General features: G+C 40.6%; 1 protein-coding gene across 1 annotated transcript in view; it reads left to right on the forward strand.

Annotated features, from left to right (window-relative positions):
- msna (moesin a) overlaps positions 1 to 26,791 on the forward strand; it is an 87,997-nt gene that overhangs the window by 24,374 nt on the left and 36,832 nt on the right. The window contains exon 2 of the mRNA XM_043704837.2: positions 17,294 to 17,377. Within this exon, the coding sequence (XP_043560772.1) occupies positions 17,294 to 17,377 (84 nt within the window). The remainder of the gene's footprint in view (positions 1 to 17,293; positions 17,378 to 26,791) is intronic.

Raw genomic sequence — 26,791 nt, forward strand, 5'->3', positions numbered from 1 at the left:
AAACATTTACGTCAGACAGCTGTTTCAACCCCTATCATGTTTTTTTGTTGACAAGTATAATGATTTAACTCCTGACTGAAATGCTGCTGAGAACAGTCCAGGCATCTCCTCCTCTAAATGCCTCTCCACCACACCAACCCCCCCATCCCTGGAGTTCTACACAGGCATGTACCCTAGACCCTCTTTCCCCGGATAATCTCTTCAGCATTGTCCAGGGTAGAGGCAGAACCTGTCAAAAAGCTGTTACTTGGAGACTTACCCCACAAAGGCGGTAGCCGCAGTAGTCTGGTGTGCAGTCGGCTGCTTGGGGGGGTAGGAGGTGGATAGGGGGATGGGCAGGGTGTGAGGTCTCTCTCGTGATGTGCTGCTGCCAAGTCTCCTGAATGGGGAACAGCCTTACCAGAAAATGTGAATACTGAGTCACAATTAAGTAGAATGAATGTAGGGAAGAGGTGTTGGAAATTCTGGAAAGGGTGAAAATAGAAGTCCCCTGGGCCTGATGGCATTTATCCTAGGATTCTCTGGGAAGCAAGGGAGGAGATTGCAGAGCCATTGGCCTTGATTTTTATGTCCTCGTTGTCTACAGGAATAGTGCCAGAAGACTGGAGGATAGCAAATGTGGTTCCCTTCTTCAAGAAGGGGAGTAGGGATAACCCTAGTAACTATAGGTCGGTGAGTCTCTCTTCTGTTGTGGGCAAAGTCTTAGAGAGAATTGTAAGGGATAGGATTTATGAACATCTGGATAGCTGAAACTTTATTGCCCTCCTTCAGGCATGTGCCCGAAACGTCGAATCTTCTGTTCCCTAGATGCTGCCTGACCTGCTGTGCTGTTCCAGCAATAAAGTTTCAGCTTTGATCTCCAGTGTCTGCAGACCTCACTTTCTCCTCGAACATCTGGATAGGAATAATGTGATCAAGGATAGTCAGCATGGTTTTGTGAAGGGCAGGCCGTGCCTCTCAAACCTTATTGAATTCTTTGAGAAAGTGACTAAGGAGGTGGACGAGGGGAAAGCGGTAGATGTGGTGTATATGGATTTTAGTAAGGCGTTTGATAAGGTTCCCCATGGTAGGCTACTTCAAATAATACGGAGGTATGGCATTGAGGGTGAGTTGAAGGTTTGGATTAGGAATTGGCTGGCTGAAAGAAGACAGGGTAGTAGTTGATGGTAAAGGTTCATCTTGGAGTGCTGTTACTCAGTGTTCTGCAAGGATCTGTTTTGGGATCATTGCTGTTTGTCATTTTTATAAATGACCTGGAGGAGGGGCTAAAAGGTTGGGTGAGCAAGTTTGCAGATACGAAAGTCGGAGGAGTTGTAGACAGTGAGGAAGGATGTGGCAGGTTACAGCGGGATATAGATAAGCTGCAGAACTGGGCAGAAAGGTGGCAAATGGAGTTCAATGTAGGTAAGTGTGAGGTGATTCACTTTGGTAAGAGTAATAAAAAGATGGGGTACTGGGCTAATGGTCGGATACTTGGTAGTTGGATGAGCAGAGGGATCTTGGGTGTCCATGTACACAGATCTTTGAAAGTTGCCACCCAGGTAAATAGTGCGGTGAAGAAGGCATATGGCGTACTGGCTTTTATTGGTAGAGGAATTGAGTTCCGGAGTCCTGAGATCATGTTGCAGTTGTATAAGACTCTGGTGCGGCCGCATCTGGAGTATTGTGTGCGGTTTTGGTTGCCATACTATAGGAAGGATGTGGAGGCACTGGAACGGGTGCAGAGGAGGTTTACCAGGATGTTGCCTGGTATGGTAGGTAGATCGTATGAGGAAAGGCTGAGGCACTTGGGGTTGTTTTCATTGGAGAAAAGAAGGTTTAGGGGTGACTTGATAGAGGTGTACAAGATGATTAGGGGTTTGGATAGGGTTGACCGTGAGAACCTTTTTTCCACGTATGGAGTCAGCTATTACGAGGGGGTGTAGCTTTAAATTAAGGGGTGGTAAGTTTGGGCAGATGTTAGGGATAGATTCTTTACTCAGCGAGTCGTGAGTTCATGGACTGCCCTGCCAGTAGCAGTGGTGGACCTTCCCTCTTTATGGGCATTTAAGTGGGCATTGGATAGGCATATGGAGGATAGTGGGCTTGGATCGGCGCAACATCGAGGGCCAAAGGGCCTGTACTACTTCTATAAAACTGAGCCCCAGAGGAAATCAATTAGCTGAATAATCAATTATCTGAATGAAATGGTGCCCACCTACCTCATTCGGTTATTTGCGGTTCTTCTGTATATTTTAAGGCTGAGAGATCTTTGTTTAATCAGCATGGAATTGAGCCTTGTAGGGGTAAGGCAGGAAAATGGAGTTGGGAATTCAGACTAGCAATCCTATTGAAATAGGAGAATAGACCTAAATGAGCTGAATAACTTATGGTATGTGTAATCATGATAAACATTTCTAATATCTATCATTTAGACTCTGGCCTGTTGAAATCCATTTACTTTAAATTGGACCCCATGTGGAACAACTTTTGGTCAGATGTCATGTTTCCCAATACATTGGATGCCAGTTTCTTGTGGCAAGTCCACCCACAGAATGGTGTTTTGAAATATCATGGCAAGGGCTATATTAAAATGTCTCAGCCATAGTTGGCAAAGCTGCCCTCCACTACTGCAGTCTCTGTACAAATCTTACACACTTGAGAGATACAAGCAATGTTGCACATTACCCAAGAGTCTTCTCTACAAAGTGAATTCAACATTAAAATGAGACCGTCATTTTGGCTTTGGGGATTTTCATTAACTGAACAGAATTTAAATGCTGGCCTTTCTTTTTTCATTGAGTATAATATTATGCAGTATACTTTTTCCCTGTGGTTACAAGGCTGCTTTTATCCAAATAACCTGTCATGACTAACTCTGAACCACAATTTTATCTTTGTGTGACTTCCTTTATTAGAAATATTAAATTTGTTAAGTATTTTCTCTCACTTGAGAGAAATGTGGAGCCACCATAAACCCTGCTCTGGCAGGGAAGGATAGAATCTGTCGTCACAGTTCTTGATCAATATTCTGCCTTCCCAGAAATATTGAGCTTCAGGAGTGTGAATAAGGATCTTCTCTTGTGCTCTTATGTTCTTATTTGATTACACCTTGATTGATGGGAGAGTTGATGGTGGGCTTGGATTTAAAGGCAGTGGATCTTAATGCAGTCTGTGTGACTACCTCTTGTTCTCTGGAAATAACAATGGTCCAATTAATATTGAATAAAGGCAACTAGAATTTGGTTGTCCTTTGGTGTGGGGTGTCTCCTCTTTAAATAGTGTCACCCACCTCTGCAAATAAAAACTACCCTTTGTTTAAAGGTTTAGCTTCTGAAATGAAATACTTTTTGGAATTGACTTGGCAAGACTCTAATCTCATGAGACCATTTACAGGAATTGGAATTAAAAGCCAATCTGGGAAACAGAAATGAAAGTCATCCATTTTATGTACTTGTTTCATTTATCTTCTCAAACTTGCTCATTTAGTTTCCAAGCATGGGATTTCTCTGGGTCACCTTTTCAGTAAAGTCTTTATTTATTTGTATTTGATAGACGAAACCATCTATGCAAATTGCTCTCCCAAACAATAACCAGCTATCTTGACTACAAAATGCTTTCCAGCATCTGCAATTCTTCAAAGAAAACAAATTGCTGAGAAAACTCAGCAGGTCTGGCAGCATCTATGAAGAGAAATCAGTTAATGTTAATATTTCCATCCACTAACACTGGACTTGAAATGTTAATTCTGATTCGTCTCAATGCTACCCAACCTGTGTGTTGTTTTCTTCCCCCACCCCCAGTAGCAAGATTAAAATAGTTAATCAGGTGTTTTTGGTGATTTGGGGGTAATTGTTTGCTGAGATTGGAGAATTTGTTTGGTTTTGTCACAGCATTTTGTAGAAATTTAATTACACCTGTGTCTACCAAAGCAGATGAAGTCTGCCCAGAACACACACCCTCAGACTGAAAATAGTGCATAAATAGTGCTGCAGCTTGATGTCAGCCATTTAGCTGAGATATCTACTTAATAAAGTCTGGCACTATCGGCATGTCCAATCTCTGCATTTTCTTGCCCTGCCCTTCTTACTAATTTCATGAATCACTTCCAATAGATAAATTATTTTGGGATTTCCTGTGACACAAATAGTGTAGTGTTCCACCCAAAACTTGATTTAAAATGTGCTTCTCGGTTCTGCTTTCCTGTAACAAAGATTTTTTTTTTGGTCAACTGGCCTTGTGACCTTTTGTTGAATATCTACTCTAATGTTTTAAATGAGGCTTGCACGTGCTCTCTCGTGGATGTAGTGATCATTGAAGATGTAGACTTGCTGTTTTAATTTACTGTTACTAATGTGCCTGTGTTTTTTTTTAAAAAAAGTTACTTTAGATCCAATTATGTTGAAGCAAAGCTTATTTTGACCAAAATAAATCTTTATTCTTGTCAGGTCCTAGTTTTATATGCAACCAACTCAAACCCAAGTCCTTGATGCTTAGATTCACCAATGTATTTGAGATGAGCTTGATGTACATGGCTGAACACCGGGAAGTGTTTTTCACCACAAGACCCTGGCAGAAATCTCGTGTTCGTACACCATCTCAAAGCCATCCACAACTAACCAACTTTGGCAAATTTTTTAAACTGAGGAGAGATTCAAAAGGGATCAGAGAGGCAACTTTTTCAAAACTTTTTTTTAAAAGTCCATTTTTGGTTAGGAACATGAATAGGAAGTATTTAGAGATTGGCCATATACAAGCAAATGGGGCTAAGTTGTTAGTTTGGTAAGCATCGGAGGCAGGGTGGCTCATTGGTTAGTACTGCTGTCTCACAGCACCAGGGACCTGGGTTCAATTCCTACCTCTGGTGAATCTGTCTGTGTGTGAAGTTTGCATGTTCTCAGTGTCTGTGTGGGTTTCATCCCACAGTCCAAAGTAGTGCAGGTTAACTGAATTGGCAATGCTAAATTGCCCATAGTGTTAAGTGCATTAGTGAGGGGTAAATACAAGGTAGGGGAATGGGTCTGGATGGGTTATTCTTTTGGAAGGTCATTGTGGACTGTTTGGGCTAAAGGGCCTGTTTCCATACTGCAGGGAATCCTAATCTAATCAAATGGTCTTTCTGTGCCCTATGACGCTAGGAGTCTAAACGACAGAAGGTACAAAGGAATTTGACAGATTATAAAAATCATTTGAGGCCATAAGTGCATTTTTGGTTTTGAGGGGGCAACTGATTTCATGATATAGGCACATTCACAGGGAACTGGCAGATTCACTTTAGCACTGACATGATCTAGCACTGCATCACGTGCAAAATAAGCAGCCCATGTGCTCCATTGATAGTGAAGAAACAGGGCCTGGATCTCTAGATTCTACAATATATGGCTGACAAGTGGTGAACTACAAAAGCAAAACTTTAAAACTTTGGCACTGAGTAGGAAGCCGTTTCCTACACCTGAGCCTATTGGTCATGGCAGAGAGCCAGAAATTAAGTGTTAATCTACCTCAATATTACAATTAATTTTCACATTCTATAAATATCTTGTGGCAGCATTGCCTGCTTATTTCATTTTAATGGCTGGGCAAGTACCTGCAAAACTTAAATGTAACTTTATTTTCTTTTCCATGGATCCCACAATATGGTTCCCTATTGCTGATGCTTTCAAACAAGGCTGCAGAGTAAAGCTGAAGCACTGATGTCTTCCCATCTCTTGCTTCTTCAATGCATGGCATAGTCAATTGCTGACTATATGACAAGCACTCTTGCTTAACTGCTCTGGTTCTTGGCACAATCTTTGTTTTAAAATTGTCAAAAACCAGCAGTATCTGTCAGACCATTTGGTGTCATTGCCAATGACTCACAAGCTCTGTCTGTGCAGAGCATTCCCACCATAAAGGACAAGTAGGGATTCTCAAGTGAAAGTAGTTGTTAAACTAATGTCACTTAATCAACATTGAGATTCTCTTCATAATGTTGCACTTGACTTAGTGCTACTTAATGAGTAAATATTATCCACTTCCATGATGTCAAACCTACAGAATTATTTTTCTTTTGCTGCTAAATGGGCAGCTGATCAAGCTTTATGTTTAAGGTACTATATTCAGTCTTTGACCTTGACTGGTCTTGTTGTCTCCATCTCTTTGCCTAATCCCATAAACTTGTGACTTTATTCATAACTCTTTCAAGTTGTTGCTTGATTCTTCTGCTCTGAGAATTTCAGACCATTATGGGAAGTTTGTTCGATGATAAAACCGCTTTCTTGCTACCAGTTTCTTGGCCATTTTAATTGTATCCTGGGTTAGTTGGGTAGGGTGTTTTGGGGGGTGGTTAGATTCAACAGAATCCTCATGTTGGATTGGATTTGGAAGCAATAATTATGTATTGAATCTGTGCCAAAATGGGGAACTGCTTTTAATTAAGCATAATCCCCACAAAAATTGCAAGCTCTTTCATGTGACTTAGACTAGAGTTCATTGGCAAGCTTGTGTTTTTTTTTGTGGAAATTTAAGGATTTTTTTTTGACTATTCTTTCCTGAACATAATTACTTCAGCCAGCAAAGTTGTCAGAAGACACATACTTAGCTGGGTACTGTATTGTTGTTAATCCAACAATACTAGGGGAAAATGTCAAGTTTAGCATTAAGTGAAAAGATGCTCATTTTTAAGAGCAAGGTTTCCTCCTGGAGATGAGGTTTGTCATTTTGTATTTAATCAAAACATGGCTTTATGCAGGAGAGAATATTTTAAGGTGAATCCTGAAGAGGTTGAGCACAAATGTGTGATTATAGTGATGCATAAGAGGACCAGTTCAGCTGAGTGAGTGACCTAAAATGGAAATAATAGGTTATGGCTTGGTGTGATGTATTTGAGGATTTTTTTTCAGTTTGAAGAGAAAGTACTAAAAATGGCAAGTGTAGAATAGAGGTTGTTATGCTGTATGAACCTTCTAAGTCTGTTCATCTTTTTGTCTTTAGAAGTTTCATTGCTTATGCTGATATCACATTCTCTATTACTTGATCTCAGTTGGTCTGATTTACTGTAATTGAGATGGTGATAGCCTCTTAATGCTATAAACCATGCCCAGATGGAAACGGTTGGAGTCCAGATACCTTACTGCAAGGGGATTTTTCCTATTTATCTATTCTTGATGGTGGCCATTTCTGAAACTAGATTGCTTAGACCATCTAGGTACTCTTTTAATTTGTGTACTATTTTTCTATTGTTCAGAGTTCAGTTTACTGGCAAATATACATTTTATTATATTGCAATAAACAGTAAAGATCCTTTTTCATTGCCCTCCTTTCATGTACAGTAAGACTAAGCAACCATCTTGCAGGTATCAATATTTTGTTCTAGTGCTGCTCATGGTTTTCAAATGACTTTGGGCAGTATTTGGGTTATTTGTTGATGCAGGATACTCCAGAATTTGGTCTGGTCCAAATTAATCGGTGCTCTTTTCATTGCAATCAGAAGTAAGAATGTTTGTTTCTAAGATGGAGGAAAAAAAATGTTGTCTTACCTCGAAATATGACCGCTGATATCCAAGACCCCTCACTCGCTGTCTCTCTCTGGGTCCCACTTCAAGAGAAAATAAGAGGAGCAAGTCAAATAGTCAAGGTAGAGAAATGAGGTAAGACTGAATAAACTGCATTTATATCAATGCAAGAGGCCTGACAAGTAAGACAAATGACCTGAGCATGGCATTAATGAGACTGGAATATGGTTGAAACTTTATTGCTGGAACAGCACAGCAGGTCAGGCAGCATCCAGGGAACAGGAGATTCGACGTTTCGGGCACAGGCCCTTCTGAATATCATAGCTATTACAGAAATGTCTCTGGGAAGGGCAGGACTGGCTGGATAATGTTCCAGGGTATAAATTGTATAGGAAGTCTAGAAAGGGGGCATGGCATTTTTAAAGGTAATGTTACATCTGTACTTGAAGGATATTCCTGGGAAGTTATATAGGTGGAACTGAGAAAGCAAGGAATGAGAACTTTGGGATTGTGCTATAGATACTTCCTCTTCATTCTCCTACCCTTAGATTTTTTTTTAAGTTGAATTTCTGAATTGGAGGAATGCCAATTTTGAGGGTACTAGGCAAGAACTTTGCAAAGTTGATTGTTGGGGGCAGACCTTTGCAGGTAAAGGGATGGCTGGAAAATGGGAAGCCTTGAAAAATGAGGAAGGGAGTCCAGATACAGTATATTCCTGTTATGGTGAAGGGACAGATTGGTAGGTGTAGGGAATGCTAGATGACTAACACATTAAGGCTCTGCTCAAGACCAGTCAGTCTAGTATAGATAGCTGGCATTGAGTGATTCCATGGAGTGGTAGGAATGTGTGCAAAATCAGGAGGGCAAAAAGGGGACATAGCTTTGGCTAATAGGGTTAAGGATAATCCAAAGAGATCCTACAATATTTTGAGGTCAAATGAGTAACAAGGGAGACAAAGGGCCCCTTAAAGATCAGCAAGGCCACAGATGTATCGAACTGGAGATGTGTGGATGGGTGGCGATACGAAATGTGTATTTTGTTTCAGTACTTACTGTGGGGCAGGGTATGGAAGCCCAAGAAACTGTAGAAATAATGAGTTGTTAAAGTGTCTGTATTCAGAGCAGTACTGAACGTCTTAAAACACAAAGGTGGATAAATCCCTGAGACCTGATCCAGTTTACCCTATACTGAGAAGCTAGGGAAGTGATTGTGGGGGAGATAAATGTATCACTTGCTGCAGATGAGGTGCTGGATGGCTGGAAATTGGCCAAGGTGGTGCTACTAAAGAAAGCTGGTAAGGAAAAGCCAGGGAACTATAGACTGGTGAGCCTGGCTACAGCGGTGGGCAGTTTATTGGAAGGAATCCTGAGGGACAGGATTTACAACTATTTAGATGAGTAAGGACTGATTTAATCTTGACAGTGTCAAGATTAAAGGCAGAGTGGTGGTCGTTTTAAGGACTGCAATTTCCCCTCCCAATTGGTTGATGTCCTGCAGCACATCTTTTCCACTTCCTGCACCTCCATCCTCTAACCCCACCCCTCCAACTGCAACAAGGACAGAAACCCATCTACCCCACCAACCTCTGTAATACATTGTATCATCCTCTGCCATTTTCCGCCACCTACAAACAGACCCCACCACTAGAGATTTTCCCTCTGCACCCCATCTGCTTTCCGTAAAGACCTGTACCCTCCATGACTCCAAGTTCTCACACTCCTCAACCCACCATCCCCACCTGGCACCTTCCCCCTGTCACCGCAGGAATTGCAAAACCTGTGCTCCCACCTCCATCCAAGACCCCAAAGGAGCCTTCCACATCCATCAAAGCCTCCTCTGAAATTCCCCACATGTCATTTCCTGTATCTGTTGCATCCGATGTGGACTCCCTCTACATTGGGGAGACCGGATACTTGCTTGCAGAGAACCTCTCTAGGACACCCGCACCAACTAACCCCACTGACCCATGGCTGAACGCTTCAACTCCTCCCCCATTGCGCTGAAGGCATGCAGGTCCTGGGCCGCCTCCGTTGCCACTCCCTTACCATCGGACACCTGGAGGAAAAACTTCTCCTCTTCCGCCTCAACAGTCTAACCCCATGGCATCAATTTGGATTTCACCAGTTCCCTCACTCACCCACTTCCACTTTATCCTAGTTCCAACTTTCCAGCTCAGCACCATCCTCATGACCTGACTGTTTTCCTTCCAACCTATCTCCTCCACCCTCCCCTCTGAGCTATAAACATTACTCCCACCTCGATCCACCTATTGCACACTCAGCTACCTTGCCCACACTCTCTCATTTATCTCCACCTGAGGCTCCCAGCCTCATTGAAGGGATTTTGCCTGAAACATCTTGTTTTTCCTGCTCCTTGGATGCTCCCTAACTATTGTGCTTTTCCAGCACCACATTCTCGATTTCTGTCTATATGGACTTGAAAGCATTTGACCAGGTCCCTCATGGCAGACTGACTAGCAAGATGGGATCACATTGGAATCTCGGGAGCTTGCCATCTGGCAACAAAACTATCTACCCTCAAACCAGAACGTGGTGATGAAGAAGATTGGTTTGCAGACTGGAGGCTTGTGCTGCAAGGATCAGCGCTGGATCCACTGATTTTTTTTTTTAATAATATTATTGTCTAGCAGTAATGGTTAGTAAGCTTGCAGATACCAAAATTTGGAGTAATGGACAGTGAAGAAGGTTACCTCAGTACAGTAGCTCATCTGATCACATTCTCCATGGACTAAGGAAGCACAGATGGAATTTAATTTGGATAAATGAGGTGATGCATTTTGGTAAGACCTAATAGTTTGTACAATTAACAGCAAGGTCCTGGGGAGTTCTGCTGAACGAAGACCTTGGAATGCATGTTCATAGTTCCTTGAAAGTAGAGCTGGAGATGCACCGTATCGTGAATGTGGTATACTTGACTCTATTAATGAGTACATTTTGAGTACAGGAGTTGGGAGGTTATGCTGAAGCTATACAGGAAATTTAGTGAGGCCACTTTCTGAATACTGCATTCAAATCTGAGGAACGATCACAAGATCTGAAATGTTAACTGATTTCTCTCCACAGATGCTGTCAGACCTGCTAAGTTCCAGCAATTTCTAATTTTGCTTTCAAAACTGGTCTCCCTGCCATGGGAAAGATGTTGTGAAACTTGAAAGGCTATCAGAAAAGATTAACGAGGATGTTGCCAGGGTTGGAGGATTTGAGCTGTAGGGAGAGACTGAGTAGGATTGGAATGTCAGAGGCTGAATGGTGACCTTATGGAGGTTCATGAAATCATGAGGGGCATGGATAGGGTAAATTGTGAAGTCTCTTCCCTGGGGAAGGGGGGGGTTGGGAGGTCCAGAACTAGGCATAGGTCTATCTTCCCCTCTCATCCTAAACCTAAGGGGCAACGTTTTCACACAGGGTGATGTGTGGATGGAATGAGCAGCTGGTGGAGGCTGGTACAATTGCAATTTGAAAAGGCATCTGGATGGGTATATTAATAGGAAGGGTTTAGAGGAATATGGGCCAAGTGTTGGCAATTGGGACTAGATTTATTTCAGGTATCTGGTCAGTATGGACAAATTTCTATGCTTATGACTGACTGTCTCAATTTCTGCTAACTCCTTTTTATTTCTGTGCATTTTGACAACTAACCTTTTATTAGGAGTCCCAGTAGTATTCAAGACCATTCTAATGAAGGTCTAGACTTAGACATTTTTCACCAGAACACATTTTTTTAAAACTTCTGGTCCAGTGAATGTTTTGTTGGCCCATTGAACTTCCTTCTGCTATTAATGGTATGAAATGTTCTGCTGTTAATACACTACAGGAACAACAAAGCAGAAGTGTCACTTGTACATACACACTGCCTCCACACTCTGGAGTCAGTGGTGCTTGACAACGCCTTGGTTTGCAAGGCTACTGGCATTATGTCGGGAGTGGTCAGACAGAAAAGGATAAACACCAGAATTTTATGATTTGGAGATGCCAGTGTTGGACTGGGGTGTAGAAAGTTTAAAAATCGCACACCAGGTTATAGTCCAGCAGGCTTAATTGGAGGCGTACTAGCTTTCGGACCACTGCTCCTTTCATCGGGTGGTTGTAGAGGGTACTAGGTGCAGAATTTATAGCAAAAGTTTTTTTTTTTTAGTGTGATGTAACTGAAATTATACATTGAAAAATACCTTGCTTGTCTGTTGACCTGGTTGGCTGCCTGACCTTCGTGTGAAACATTCTATTAGCTTTTCTAATTGTGGTTTGTGAATTTCAGTAGCTGAAAGCTCAGGATAGTGTTAAAACACTTGTACTATGTTGGGGAGGTGCAACAATAGAAATTTGCATAAGAAATGTCTGCTTGTCACTGATAACGAGCCTAATGAAAAATCTATTTATTTTCTGTTGTAAGGTGAGACCAAACAACAATTTAGTGGTCTTGATTGGATGTTGCCTGGAGTAATAGATTGTAATACTTTTGAAAGGTTTGTTCACTCAAAATGTTGCACTTTATTTTTACTAATGCAAATTTTGGTTTTTTTTTTCAGTGACACTGTCATATGCTCTTTATATTTTAAGAATTGTGTGAAGTTGGGGCTTGCATTTGACAAGATGGAATAGAAAGCCTTTCTTTGGTATTTGTTCTTTTATACTAAGTAGGGTAGGGTTTGAATGAAATCAGTGTTGTCAGACATTGTATCAAATATTTCAAAACTGTGGATCTGAAATCTCTAACAATCTCTATGCTGGAATTTAGAACTATTGTTTAGTAGCAAAATTCCACTTTTTCCTCCCAGTGGAGTTCTTTCAGTGCCTTTTGTCCAGTAACTGTGTGCTGTTAGTCTGTGTAGACAAGCAGGGGGCTGAAGGAAGCCAGACAGCATCAGAAGATGAAGTCAACGTTTTGGGTATAACCGTTCTTTGGGAAGGAAGGTGGGGGAGAGGGAACTGCAGATAGATGGGAGTACGCTTATGGGTGGGGAGTGGAGCATAATGGTGAGGTGAAGGTAGGTCTTCAGATTCCAGCAGTTTCTTTTGTCACTAACTTGTGTTTAAATTATGGCCTTTGAGCCAAGAATTTATCACCCATTCCTGTCTGGCCTTGAAACTGGTCATTAAGCTGCAGTCAAGGAAGCCGTTCAGGAGGTGAGTGCATTAAAGTTCCATGTGTTTTTATCCAGTGACCGTGAAGGCATGAAAATAAGTTCCAAGTCAGGGTGGCATATGGTTTGGAGAAACTTCTGGGTGGTGATGTGCAGCACCTGCCCTTGCCCTCCTCTGTAGGCTTGGCAGATGTAGTCAGGAGTCAAAAATGTGGGGCTGGAAAAGCGCAGCCAGTCAGGCAGCATCTGAGGAGCAGGGCAGTCTCTTTCAAACATACAAAGAGCTTTTGCTTGAAACACTGATTCTCCTGCTCATCAGATGCTGCCTGACCAGCTGTGCTTTTCCAGCCCCACACTGACTCTCACTCTGACCTCCAGCATCTGCAGCCTTCACTTGTCTCCTGACTACACCTAGGAGACTGGAGAGCTGTTGCAGTGCATCTTTAAATGTACCAGTCCTGCCATTGTGAACCAGTGAATGCTTAAGGTGGTAGAATGTGTCATATTCTCTCAACACACTGAATCAGCCGAAGTCAAGCTCTGTTTGGCTACCTCCCTTTTTTTGTGTGGATTGAAAATTCATCCTGATTTACACTGCTTGTCAAAACACCATTTTAAATACTGCATAGTTCAATTTGCTGCAAGTCAGAAAAATGATTTTTTTTTGGTTATCTTAAGTGCATGCCTGTACTATTTATGCAACAGGGTGGAGTGTGAGGCATTTATGATAGATATCCCAATGGGTATGGGCACTTTACCCTACTGTCCACAGATAATTGCAGTACCCATAACAATCTATCAATGTAACTTTTTTTTCTTGGCCTATCTTCTGGACTTTTGACAATGAACAGCATCAAATGAAGCTTCATTTCCTGTTTTAAACAGTGTATAAAGTCACTTCCTAATGAAACTAAATGTACCTCTTGCTAATTTTAAAATTGTAAGAGGAAATTTTTTTTTTGCTGAAGTGTGAAATAAAATTTGGCAGCATCCTGGATTGGGAAATACTCCTTTGACCTCCTTGTGAAGGTATGGAATGCAAAATTTGCTGATGTTTAGAGACTTTCACTTTTTGCCTATGTTAAGTAGTCACCCTTTTTTATTTTGCATCCAATTTAACAATTTTGCTACAATGATAAATCATTTAGGAACTGACATCTACCTGATTTTATTTGGGGGTGGGGAAGATTCCTTGTGACTAAACTTTTTTTTGGGTAAGTTTGCTTTTGCATCTTTGCTAATTTGAGAGCACTACTTTTTCCTTTTGACTTGACTTGAATTTTAAGTTGAACGTACCAGTTACTATCCCAGCATGCTTCTGAATAGGTTATTGAACATAACTCTGCTCTGGAGTTGAATAGCTAGTTATAAATCTTTGTTGCAAGACAATGCAACAGTCATTCTTCCATGATTTTAAACACTTGATTGATTTTAAGCTTAAGTATTTAGTATTGCAATAATATAAAGCAGAGCTGGAAATCTGAAACCAAACCAGATTGCTGGAGACACTAAAACAGATTTGGCAGCATCTGTGGAGAGGACAAAGTTATTTGAGTCCAGTAACCCTTCAGATCTGCTGAGTTTCTCCAGTAATATCTGTATCTGCAATATTATCTTGCTTTAAGAAAATTCAGTCCATGTCTAAAATGGTGTTGTACACATTTAAATGAACTCCAACTCCACCTCCATTACTTCAAACTGTCAGTATCAGTATAAGATTTTTGTCTTTCACTGCAACTTATTTTGTCTACCTTTCCCTTTAGTAACTAAGGCTTAGCCAAACTGCAGGATTTTATTTTGGCACTGATCTCTAGCTGTAAATTCAGAGGAAGATCAGAAATACCAGACAAAGGTGTTTAATGTCTGAGGCTTGTTTTCTGCCCAAGTGAAGACCAGATTGTGTAGCATTTCTCCAATGAGCCTTTTGGATAGTTCTACTTTCTGTAGACAGCCATCTTCAAGTTTTTAGATGAGAAATTTTATTTGGCTGCTGCAATTGAAAAGTATTTTTGTTTTCCCATAATCCTTAGTTGCCCATATTTTTCTAAGAAATAAATCTCCAGTTTCTATCTCTAGCTGGGTATTTTGTATGTAATAAAAGTACAACCTCGTGGAAATAGTGCATCAAAAGTTCACTTTTATAAAGTCTCCAATACTATGTATTTGTACGACAAGTAATTCAGTGTTTTTCCAATGAGTCTACAGTTTGTATTGGTTTTTAACATGATTAATGCTCTAACCAATTAAATGATGTTGAAGGTTTAAAAAATCACTTGCAACTAAAAGTATATATAATGTTGTCTAGTTCTAATGTGTATATTAGGTTAGGCTGTTAGTATTTCCTTTTTTTTGTCCCACTCTTAAATTAATTTTAAATGTGTTTCATTAAAAATCTGTCACGAGCAGTTAGTTCACTTGTTTCGTTCTGTGCAGTTGTATATCAATCAATCAATACTAGACCCTGACTCCATAGAAAAAAACCAAATAACTCTGCTATACGTACTACCAAATAATCTCTATCATGCCTGAGGCACCAGGAAGGTCCTCCATCTACCCTCCAAGAAGAGCTCCAGACAGTGGTCTTTCCCTGCTGCAGTTGCCCCACACTTTAGTGCATCCCTCTGCATACAGTCCTGGACCTTGGAATGTGCCAGTCTGCAACACTGTCTGGGTAACTCCTTATTCTGGAAGACCAATGAGAGTCTTTTGCTGATTTTAATGGTGCTCCAGGCACAGTTGAGTTTTTTGTCTGATAGCATTCTGGGGAACAAACCGTAGCACACAGTTGCCTATCAAGAAGCTGCCTGGATGAACTTCTGCACCTCCCTTCAGACCTTTGCAAAGACACACATCCAGAATATGTAACAGTCTCACCCTCCACCCCCCCCCCCCCCCCCCCCCCGCCCCAAAAACCAAGGCCCATGACACATTTGTGAAGAGCAAAGAGGTATCTTGATGCCCTAGCCTACCGTCACTTCTTAGATTGGTTCAATTGTCTGTCTGTCTCTGGGATTTTGTTGACAAAATGTGGCTTATGTGCTTAGTAACTTTTCACTATTCAAATTACTGTAGAAGCCAACTAATGTACTTGCACTCTGCTCCATCAAAGAATTATGTAAAAGTGTTGGTTAATCTTTAACCCAATCTTGACTTCCAAATTTGAACTGGGATTTGATTTTTTTTTACACATGATTGTGCCTCTGCCAAGTATTTTACAGTAGAAATGATGGCTTTGGGGAGAATTCAATGGGTCAGGAGGAATATCTTAAATATCCTGAAGTTATAAGTTCATCCACTGCTAAATTGTTTGCCTTTCTTATAAAGGCTAACATGTGACCCTTACCTTTTTTGTATTATATCACAACTTTTAGACTGGATATCACTTGTTGAAGAAATGGTTATAAACCTGTTACAAATGTTAATTAACCTATGAATTTGGGTGACTTGATATTTTGTTTCTTAATTGCTGTACAATTTGTTGCAAGGTTGGGGCAATTGGTGACTTTAATGCTTGCAGTTATTACCAGTTAACAAAAACTTTGTAGATTCTTAAAATATGGAAATATATTAACTTTTTTAATTCTTCGGTTTTAAGTCTGGAAGCTGTAACAGGATACAGCTCTCTCGCTTTCTAATACTTTAACTTCATTTATGCTGAGCCACCCATGAAGTTAAAATTCCAAGTTAATTGAAGTATTCAGATTCCACATTCTTGTGGCGATTTTTAAATAAAGATCCTGTCGTGCACGAAGTTGAAATGTAAGGCCAACTCTAGCCCTCATGAGACATGGGTGGTATGAATTTGACGTTTTAATGTTGAACTTAAAGGGTTCTTGTGATTCAGTGGTAGTATCCCTACCATTTTTTTTTAAGCCATGAGGACTGAGTTCAAGTCCCACTTCCAGTTGTGTGTAACAACCTCTCTCTGAATAGTTTGCTTTGGGGGGGGGCGAAATGTTTAAATTTGAGAAAATACCTTTTTAAGGCTTTGTGCAGTGGTGGTGTCCGATCTCCAGACCGGAAGGCCTGGGCTCAGTCCTAACTGTTCCAGAGGTGTCATACATCTTTGAAAAGGTTGAATTTAGAAAATACCTGAATGAAAATGTTAGCCTTATTTTCAAAATATCAGGATACTATCAAACTCTCAATGACTAGTAAATATACAATAACTGTACCAATTTTCATAAATCTATTGGGCCTGTAACAGTCTGAACTAAACAACTGGATGAAGGAACTAATTACACGGTTGTTGCCAGAGTTCCTTCACAGCTGTTTCTTTCTTTTTTAAAAATACACATCAACCCCAGTATGTTCATGTCTTCTTCCCACCCCCCCACCCCACTCCAATAACTGGCTTCCTGACAGCAAACCACTCCATAATTGAGGGCCACTAGTTGGGGAACAGGAAATCCAATCCAATGTTCAACCTTGTGAAGAATGGCTACTTGATTTTGGAGCCAATTGTGCTCCGTAACGGCATTGCAAGTTAGTTCTTTAGGATGGAAGATTTGACTTGTTTCTGACCCATTTTTGAGCTGGTTGTTCTTCTTTTATTGAATCTATTTCTGTGCTGGAATTTGTTTTTAACTCTGTTGGAATTTCCTTTTCAGAAAGAAATTCACTAAAATTATTGCTTTTATTGGAAGCTAAGCACTTGTTTCCATATAAAAGTTGCTAACTTTTTTAGATCTTTTAAGAGTGTCTCTTTTATTTTAACAGATCAATGTTCGGGTTACCACCATGGATGCTGAACTGGAATTTGCTATCCAGCCAAACACCACTGGCAAGCAACTCTTTGATCAGGTAAGTTGAGCTAAATACTTCAACTTGGTTGAATCTGACCATCTAAATGTGTCCTTTATTTTTTTTGTGCCCTTTTATTCTTTGGAAAAAAGGTTAGTATTTTTAAATCGTGGTACAAATGTATGCTTCATGTTGCAAGTGATCTGTATGTTTCCCTTGATTCAAACAGTTGTCTTCCTGCAAAAGTCCTATCTCTCCAAAAAATATGACATGAGATCTGCAGGTCAAAGTTAAGTTGATTCCATATATTTTAGACCATTTTAATGTTGCACTGATTTATTCTTCAAATTTTAATTCAAATTTCAAAATAGGAAACCAAACTAAAACAAAACATTTCTCCATATAAAATTAGTACATTTGAAAAGTGAAGCACTATCTTTTGTAACAATGCTATCTAAGCAATATTTGGTTTAAAACGTTCAGACCAACAATCTGTTGTAAACTGTAGGAGGATATCAATAGACTGGTCAGGTGAGCAGAGCAATGGCAATTGGAATTCATCCTGGAAAAGAGAAATTAACCATGAATGGTAGAACTCTCCAGTGCTGAGTACAAGGAGGACTAGTGTGTATCCACAGATCCTTGAAGGCAAGAGTGCAGGTAGAGAAGATGGGTAAAGCATTTTGGGAAACATGTCTTTAACTGAAGTATAAAATAAGAGCATGGAAGTTAAGCTGCTTAGGCCACATCTGGAATACTGTGCAGGTTTGGTCATCAGTGTAGGAGACATGATTGCACCGGAGTGGGTTTGAGGAAGATTGACCAGGGTGTTGCCTGGGCTGGAGGGTTTGAGCTATGATGAAAGATTGGAGAGGCTGGGGCTATTTGTTTTTTCAGTTAAAGCAACAGAAGCTGGGGATGGGGGCAACCAAAATATGCTTGCAGTGGAGAGGCATAAGCTGGACAAAAATGCTTTTTCTCATTGGATCAATAAGCGGCATGGACTTTGAATCATTTTGTTTCACTATCCACTAGGGCTTCAGGTCAAGAGGTGGAAAAGGGGCATCATGCAATTAATCTTTGCAGACTTGATGGGCCAAATGACCACCACCTTCTGTGCTGTAGACTGTTACTCAGATGTTTCTTTATCTTATGGATAATTGGAATATTTTCATGCTCATTGTTGGATAATGTAAAAAGATGGGGGGGGGGGGGCTGGGGGTGGTGTGGAAAGAGGGGAAATGTCAGCAAGTAATAACCCATAAAGTGGAAACATTTGAATTTTTTTTTTTAGCAATTCACTTCATGAGAGGAGATTCCTGATTTGGGAGGATTTTTTTGCTTGGAAATATTTCCAAGCAAGTGTTTTTAAGTAGCTAGTATTGTATAATGTTAATGTCCTGGATTATTTTGATGGCATATATTATTGGTGTCCAACACTTTCATCTGCAGACCATGAAGGCAAAACTTCCCATCTTGTTGGACTGTAAATTTTGAAAATGTCTCTTTGTAACTTCCATCCTTCGTGTCAGAAATTGTTAAAAGGTGCCTGGAAGTATAATAACTTTAATGATATTTTGCCTAAAATTTCAGTTAAACTCCCAAGTCATGGTGCCAGCACAATTCTGATCTGCTCCACTAATTTTTGTGCTTGCCATCTTTAATTTTCAAAGCATGTCAAAAACATTGCACCACCAGGCTGGTGTGCTGCAATGTTCAATCTGTTATAATGCTGCAGCATTTTATAATGTAAAATGGTTGAGACTAAGCCAGAAATGGGGTTTCTCTGTTGCCCTATACTTTAGTCAAGGGCAGGATGTGAGAATTTCCTGTGCACTTCTGGACCGTTAACTAGAGTAACAGTCTTAGTAATTCTTGATCTTTTGTGCAAATGCACTTACATCCTGTTCTGTTGTAGAAATGTTCTTGTTGTATAAGTTGACACCCTTGCTTCCATGTAGTTTGACAGGTATGCTGTCCAGGGTAGCAATTATGTGTAGACCGTGTTGGTGCATTTTAATTTGATTTGGTATTATCAAGTGAGAAAGATTGAGCAGTGTGCAACTATGGTTAAACATAGGAGACAGCCACTTTGGTTGTCTGCAGAAGTAAGCTGGCTTATCCTAGTACACCACCACAGTTTTTTTTAAAATTTACTCCACTTATTTTTCTCTGTTCAACGCTTTTGAAAGCCTCAATTGAATTCTTCTGCAGAGCATTCCAGGTGGTAACTACACGGGTTTTATTTTTCAAAACAACTTTTCTTCTTTTGTCCAAACAATCTCAAAACATACTCACATTTTTAAATGTCAGGTAGTTCTCAACCCATTAACCAATTAGAACAGGTTTTTCTTTATCCAGATGCATCATGATTTTGAGCACCCCAGAAAACCTTTCAACCTCCAAAATGGATACCCCCAATTTCTCTGATCTGCCCTTATAACTGGTTTATTTCATTCCTGGCATTTTTTTTTTTTGAACATTTTCTGCTCCCTCTCTCAAGCCTTTCACCATACTGAAAAGTGACCAGAATTGGACAAGATGTCAAATGAGGTAGAACTAGTGTTTTATAAAAGCTTATCATACTATTTTAATGTTTTGTAGTAAATTTATGTAGACTTGTGGGAACTTTATCAAATTTCTTCCACCATTTTGAGATTCCCCTTTTGCATGCTTTGTTTTTCCCCCACATGAACCAAAACTGCTCAAGTTGTCATTGATGTTTAGAAACAAATTAGAGAACATTTTTAACTCATTCTTTCCGACTATCTTCCTTTCACTTTTTTTGATAATATACAGTTGGCGTCTGGTTACTTTTTCTCATTTGAAACTTTCTTTCATACTGCTTTCTCTTCATAATGTTTTCTGCATTTTGTTTTGTTGACTCTGCTTCTAAAGGCAGCAAATTTACCCTTTTCTCTACTTAAGATCCTAGCTGAAATTTTAAGACCTTTTTTTTTGTTCATTGGCTTTCAAGACAACCTTTTCCACATTTGTCTGATCAATTGCATTGCCCAGTTAAATCTGATGCGAAGGTGGTGTATTTCATTGGAGCTGAAGTAGTTATTAGCTGCCACTTTAGTGACGTTATGTTTCCTTATGATGAACAGTTGTGCTCCCAACTTCTCAATGCTTTATGTCATTTTCATTCCTATTTCAAAAAGAAAATAAGAATTTCTAACTTAAGAGATTCATGTGCTTCATGTTTTTGAAATTAATTTGTTGAACTGTCTTTTAATGCTTTCGCTTTCACTCTGATTATCTCAGCCTCTCCCAAGAGTCTTGACTTGGACTTCATGCAAAGAATTTTAGACTCCAGTTAATAGTTTTCGTCTCCAACAGGAAAGCTGCCAGCAAATCAGCTGCTCTGTTTTTAATTCACTGCCAGAATTGACAGTTGCACCCATTTTTGTTTTGCAAAGCTGTGACTCTGCAAACTGAAGTTGAATTGTGCAGTGTCTCTTTCACAGGACTTAGAACTGTACAGCACAGGAATAGACCACCAGCCCATAATGTTGTGCCAAACATAATGTCAAATTAAACTAATATTTTCTGCTTTCCCTTGGTCTGTATCCCTTCATTCCTTACATATTCATGTGCTCATCTAAATGTCCCTTTAAATGCCCTGAACATATCTGCCTCCACTACCAACCTTGGCAGTCCAGACTCCTACCACTAGTTTTAAAAAACCTGCCTCCCCTCACCTTTTTTTTTTCTGCATTGTTTTAGGCACTTCAACTCGGTTGGGATGATTCTGACAGTTAACCCTTATCAATGCATGTTATAATTTTATAGACTATTAATCTCTGCCACTTCAGAAAAAGCAACCTGACTTTTTTTTTCCTCATCCCTTCTTTATAGTTGATACCCTCGAATCCTGCTAAACCTCTTCTGCATTCTCTCCAGCTTCACAGCCTTCCTATAATGACCAGAACTGAATGCAATACTCTTGTGTCGCCTTATCAAAGTCTTAGAAAGCTGCAACATGACATCCTGACTCTTGTACTCAATTCACTGACCAATAAAGGCAATCATGCAGTACAGCACCTTTTATGACCCTATCTGTTTGCGTGGCTGCTACCAGGAGCAATTAACTTGAACCCTAAAATCCCTCCATATGTCAGTGCTGTTCAGGGTCTTGTTGTAACTCTGTATACATAAGATTTTATCTTCCCAAAATGCAGTACCTCACACTTGCCTCAATTAATCTCCATCTGTCATTTCTTCACCCATACATGAAACTGACCTATATCCTGCTGTCTCCTTTGACAACCTTCTACACTGTCCACAAATTCACCAATCTTTGCATCATCTGCAAACTTACTGATCCACCCATTTTACTTTTTCATCCAAGACATATTTTCATTTATCACCAGTCCCACTACTGACTCTTGCAGAACACCACCATCTCAAACCTCCAGTGTGGAAAAACCCCATTCCACCACAACTCTGTACCTTCTATGGGCAAGCTAATTCTGAATCCACATTGCTAAGTCACCATGGATCCCATGCATCGTAACCTTGTGGAAGAGCCGACCATGAGGGGCCTTATCAAAAACTGTATTAAAATCTGGTGTACACAATATCTACTGCTCTACCCTCTATCACCTTTTTGTCATCTTGGATGCAATCAATTTAGTAAGACAGACTTGCCCAGTACAAAGCCATGCTGAATGTCCCTAATTAGGCCATACTCTTCCAAATGTGTGTAAATCCTCTGTCTAAGAATTCTCTCCAATAGCTTCCCAACCACCAGTTTGAAACTCACTGCTCTATAGTTTCCTGGATTATCCCTATTTTCCATCTTGAACAGATTTTTAGCTACTTGCCAATCCTCTGGGACCTGTACAGTGGCTAATGATACAAAGATCTTTAACTTTGACCCAGTAATCTCTTCTCTTGTCTCTCAGCCTGGTATAGATGCCATTCAGGTACTGGGGACTTACCCACCTTAATGCTCTTCAAGAGACCCAAAACAACTTCTTGCTTGATCTCAAAATTCTGTAGCATATTAGTATGCTCCACACAAATCTCACTATCCTTCATATGCTTCTGGATGAATACTGATTCAAAGTACTTGTTTAGGATATCAACTACATCCTCTGCCTCCAAGTAAAAGTTCCTTCCTTTATCCTCCAGTGTTCCTACCTTCTCCCTAGTTATCCTCTTGTTTTTAATCTGTGTAGAATGCCTTCAGATTCTCTTTTTAACCCGACTTGCCAATGTCATTTCATGGCCTCTTGCTCTCCTAATTCCCTACTTTCTTTATATTCCTCACAGGCCCTGACTGACTTTAGCTTCCTAAATCTTCCATATGTTTGTTTTGACTAAATTCATAACCTCCCATAGTATCTAAGGGTATCAAACCTTGCCACCTTGTCCTTCCTCTTGGAGCATGCCAAGTCAGGTCTTGAAACAAGTCTCATGTCAAATGTAGACTTGGCTGATAACACTCCCTAGCTTCTGTCTAATACTGATGTAATTTGCCTACCCTCCAATTTAACACCTTGCCACAAAGGTCCTGACTTATCCTTCTTCATAGCTATATTTAAAACTTAAGATCACTTTCTAAAATGCTCTACCACTGAAGTCAGGTCACCAATACTGGCTAATGCTGAAAATGTGTTGCTGGAAAAGCGCAGCAGGTCAGGCAGCATCCAAGGAGCAGGAGAATCGACGTTTCAGGCCCTTCCTGAAGAAGGGCTCATGCCCGAAACTCCGATTCTCCTGCTCCTTGGATGCTGCCTAACCTGCTGCACTTTTCCAGCAACACATTTTCAGCTCTGATCTCCAGCATCTGCAGCCCTCACTTTCTCCTACAATACTGGCTAATGAATCTGTTCAATATGGCCCCTCTAGTGGACAATCCAGTCTTTCAAGATACACTCTTGGATGCACTTTAGATTTTTTTTAGATTACTTAGTGTGGAAACAGGCCCTTCGACCCAACAAATCCACACCGACCCGCCGAAGCGCAACCCACCCAGACCCATTCCCCTACATTTACCCCTAACACTACGGGCAATTTAACATGGCCAGTTCACCTAACCTGCACATTTTTTGGACTGTGTGAGGAAACCGGAGGAAACCCACTGGGAGAATGTGCAAACTCGACAGTCAGTCGCCTGAGGTGGGAATTGAACCTGGATTGCTGGCACTGAGGCAGCAGTGCTAACCACTGCCACCGTGCTGCCCACTTATCAAACTTTTACCCTATCTAAGCCCCTAACTAAGAGTCCCAGTCAATGTTGGAAGTCAAAGTCATCCATTATTTTGCATATTTCCATAATCTGCTGACCATATTTGTTTCTGTCTTGCAGTATTTAATATAATCTGATTGCATATGTCCTATTTTTGAGCTGTACCCATGTTTCCATGGTGGATGAGCCCTCCAGTATGCCCTAGAGTGCAGATGTAACATTCTGTGATTAGTAATGTAATTCTTCCACCTCTATTACCTTCTCCTCCCTCAGCTAAAACAAAACCCTGGAATGTTGAGCAGGCAGTCCTGTCTCTCTTTCTCTCTCTTCTCTCTCCTCCCCCCCCCCCCCCCCCCTCAACCAAGTCTCTCTCTAATGGCCACAACATATTCCCATGAATAATCCAGGCTCTAAGGTCATCGGCCTTACCTATAATACCCAATGTGTTGAAATAAACACTTCAGCTGATTAGTACCATTGTGTTCATTTATTTGTCTGTCCTTTTTTTTTTGATTTTTATTGGTCCTAACATGTACCTTCCCTTGCTGACCACCTGCTCAGGTTCCTCACCCCTTGCCAGTCTATTAGAGTCATGGAGATGTACAGCACAGAAACAGACCCTTTTGGTCTGCATGGGTGAGTTGGATCAGATATCCTAATGGGATATCTAGTCCCATTTACCAGCACTTAGCCCCTATGCCTCTAAACCCTTCCAGATGTCTCTTTTTTTTTTATTAAAAAAAAAACAAGCATTATTGTGCCAGTCTCCCCTTCCTCTGGCAGCTCATTCCATACACTCTCCACCCTTTTACATGAAAAAGGTTGCCCCCTTAGGTCCTTTTTTAAATTTCACCCCACCACCCTACACCTATCCCTTTGAGTTCTGGACTCCTCCACACCCCAAGGTAAAGATCTTATCTGTTTACCCTGTCCATGTCCCTCATGATTACTGTTGTTAAACTGGTTGTAGTTGTTCCAAAATGCCACGCTGACTTGCTTGGTATAATTTACTTTGTAATTTACAGTTAATCATATTTTTAAGAATCCTATTAGTCACTGGCCTGGCATTTTTTGATTACCCAGCCTATAATAGCACTGAACTACACTGACTAGAAGCTTCCAGATTCAGTTACGTTTTGTGCGGTTAGTTGACTATCCAGGTTAGTGTTTTTAAAAAAGGTATTAGAATTGTTCTTATGCAGACATTGTAGATTGTGGGGAGAGTTGAAAGAAAGGAAATATCTTGCATTCTACTTTTCATGAACCGTTAATCACTAGAAAATATCTGCATATGATCCTGGGTACATACAAGACATAGCTTAGTTTCTAATTTAGACAAATCCCCTGAGTTGAATACTGTAATATGTGCTTTGAATTTTTACTCCTGTATATGGAAAGTAGAAACAAACTAAAGTAGAAATGCAGCAACTCTTTAGGAAGGAGCTGAAGAGGGTGGAAAGAAAAATAAACTGGTGCACAGAGGATTTACCCTGTAGAGGTCAGGTCTACAGCATGGAAATAGGCCCAACTTGTCAAAACGGGACAACATGGACAATTTAAACTAGTCCCATTTACCTACGTTTGGTCCATATCCCATTTATGTACATGTCCAAATGTTCCTTTTTAAATGACAATTGTACTACTTTTGCCACTATTTCTGGCAGCCTGTTCCAGTTACTCACCACCCTCTCTGGGGTGGCGAAAGTGTGCAACTGCACTTCTGAACCCTTTTGTGTATCTGCCCTCTAGTTTTAATTTTTCTCTACCATGGGAAAAACTGTCAGCTATCTATCTTATCCACTCATCTCATGATTTTATGGACCTCCATAATATCACCCCTTGGTCTCCTATGTGCTGATTTGCGGGGGGGGGGGGGGGGGGTGGAGATTTCCCCAGGCTCTCCCTAAACTCAAAACTTCCAGTTCCAGTGAAGACCTTAAGCTCAAAACATAGACTCTCCTGCTCCTCTGCTGCCTGACCAGCTGTGCTTTTCCAGCACCCCACACTTTGACTTACAGTCCAGTAAATCCTCAAATCTCCTGCATTTTCTCATTTTAATACTATGAACTTAACTGGAGTCAATCTATTCCATTATTAATACTGCCGAATTTCTTATTTAGTAGAATCCCAGTGGGAATGTCTTGTTGCCAATTTGAAGATATACAGTTGTTTCCCACATACTTGTCTTATTTCAGCAAAACCATCTTCAGAGCAACAACTTTAAGACTGAGTGAGTGCTAATTGTTACTAAAGTAATATTCAAAGTTTGAGAGAAGATTTGTAGCTCGGGTGCTCGTTGTGGTTCTGTTCACTGAGTTGGGAACTTGTGTTGCAAACGTTTCGTCCCCTGTCTAGGTGACCTCCTCAGTGCTTGGGAGCCTCCTGTGAAGCGCTTCTGTGATCTTTCCTCCAGCATTTATAGTGGTTTGTCTCTGCCGCTTCCGGTTGTCCGCTGCAGTGGTCGGTATATTGGGTCCAGGTCGATGTGCTTATTTATTTGAATCTGTGGATGAGTGCCATGCCTCTAGGAATTCTCTGGCTGTTCTCGGTTTGGCTTGTCCTATAATAGTAGTGTTGTTCCAGTCGAATTCATGTTGCTTGTCATCTGAATGTGTGGCTACTAATGATAGCTGGTCGTGTCGTTTCGTGGCTAGTTGGTGTTCATGGATGCGGATCGTTAGCTATCTGGTCAGCATGGACAGGTTGGATCAAAGGGTCTGTTTCCATGCTGTATATCTCTGACTCTGACTCTCTGATAACACTGAAATCTCCCTGTTCGTGATGCTAGTGCCAAAATGTGCTGGTCTGTTATCAAACTGGCAGTAAGATTTCTGACCAAATCTTCTCCTCCTTCTACATATTGGTCAACTTGTATTAGCATGCCCAGACTTGTGTAAAATTCTGTTTAATATAACTGTAGTTCATACTTTTTAAACTAGTGCTATCATCATGAAAAGGGCAGCTTTGCTCCATTCTTTCCTGTGTTGGATTGTTGGTCAAAGATTGCTAGCTCTCCACGGGAAAATACCCATTATTTGTAACCTAACTGAGGCTATTTAGGACACTTGCCTTTTTTGTATCTAGATGACTTAACCAAGTACCACCTCTCATGCACAGCAGCTAACCATTTCCTGTCTTTATGCTCAGGAGTGTTCTGAAGTCCAAAAGATCAAGTGTGGCCATATATGGCCTTGTACTTGTGACTATCTCAGCCAAGAATATTAGTAATGTCCTGCCAAAGTGACCACAGACATTCCAGTCTCTTGTGTTATGTC

The sequence above is a fragment of the Chiloscyllium plagiosum genome, unplaced genomic scaffold, assembly GCF_037043375.1.
Source record: "Chiloscyllium plagiosum isolate Xiang-an unplaced genomic scaffold, Cpla_swu_hap1 HiC_scaffold_11, whole genome shotgun sequence".
NCBI lineage: Eukaryota > Metazoa > Chordata > Chondrichthyes > Orectolobiformes > Hemiscylliidae > Chiloscyllium > Chiloscyllium plagiosum.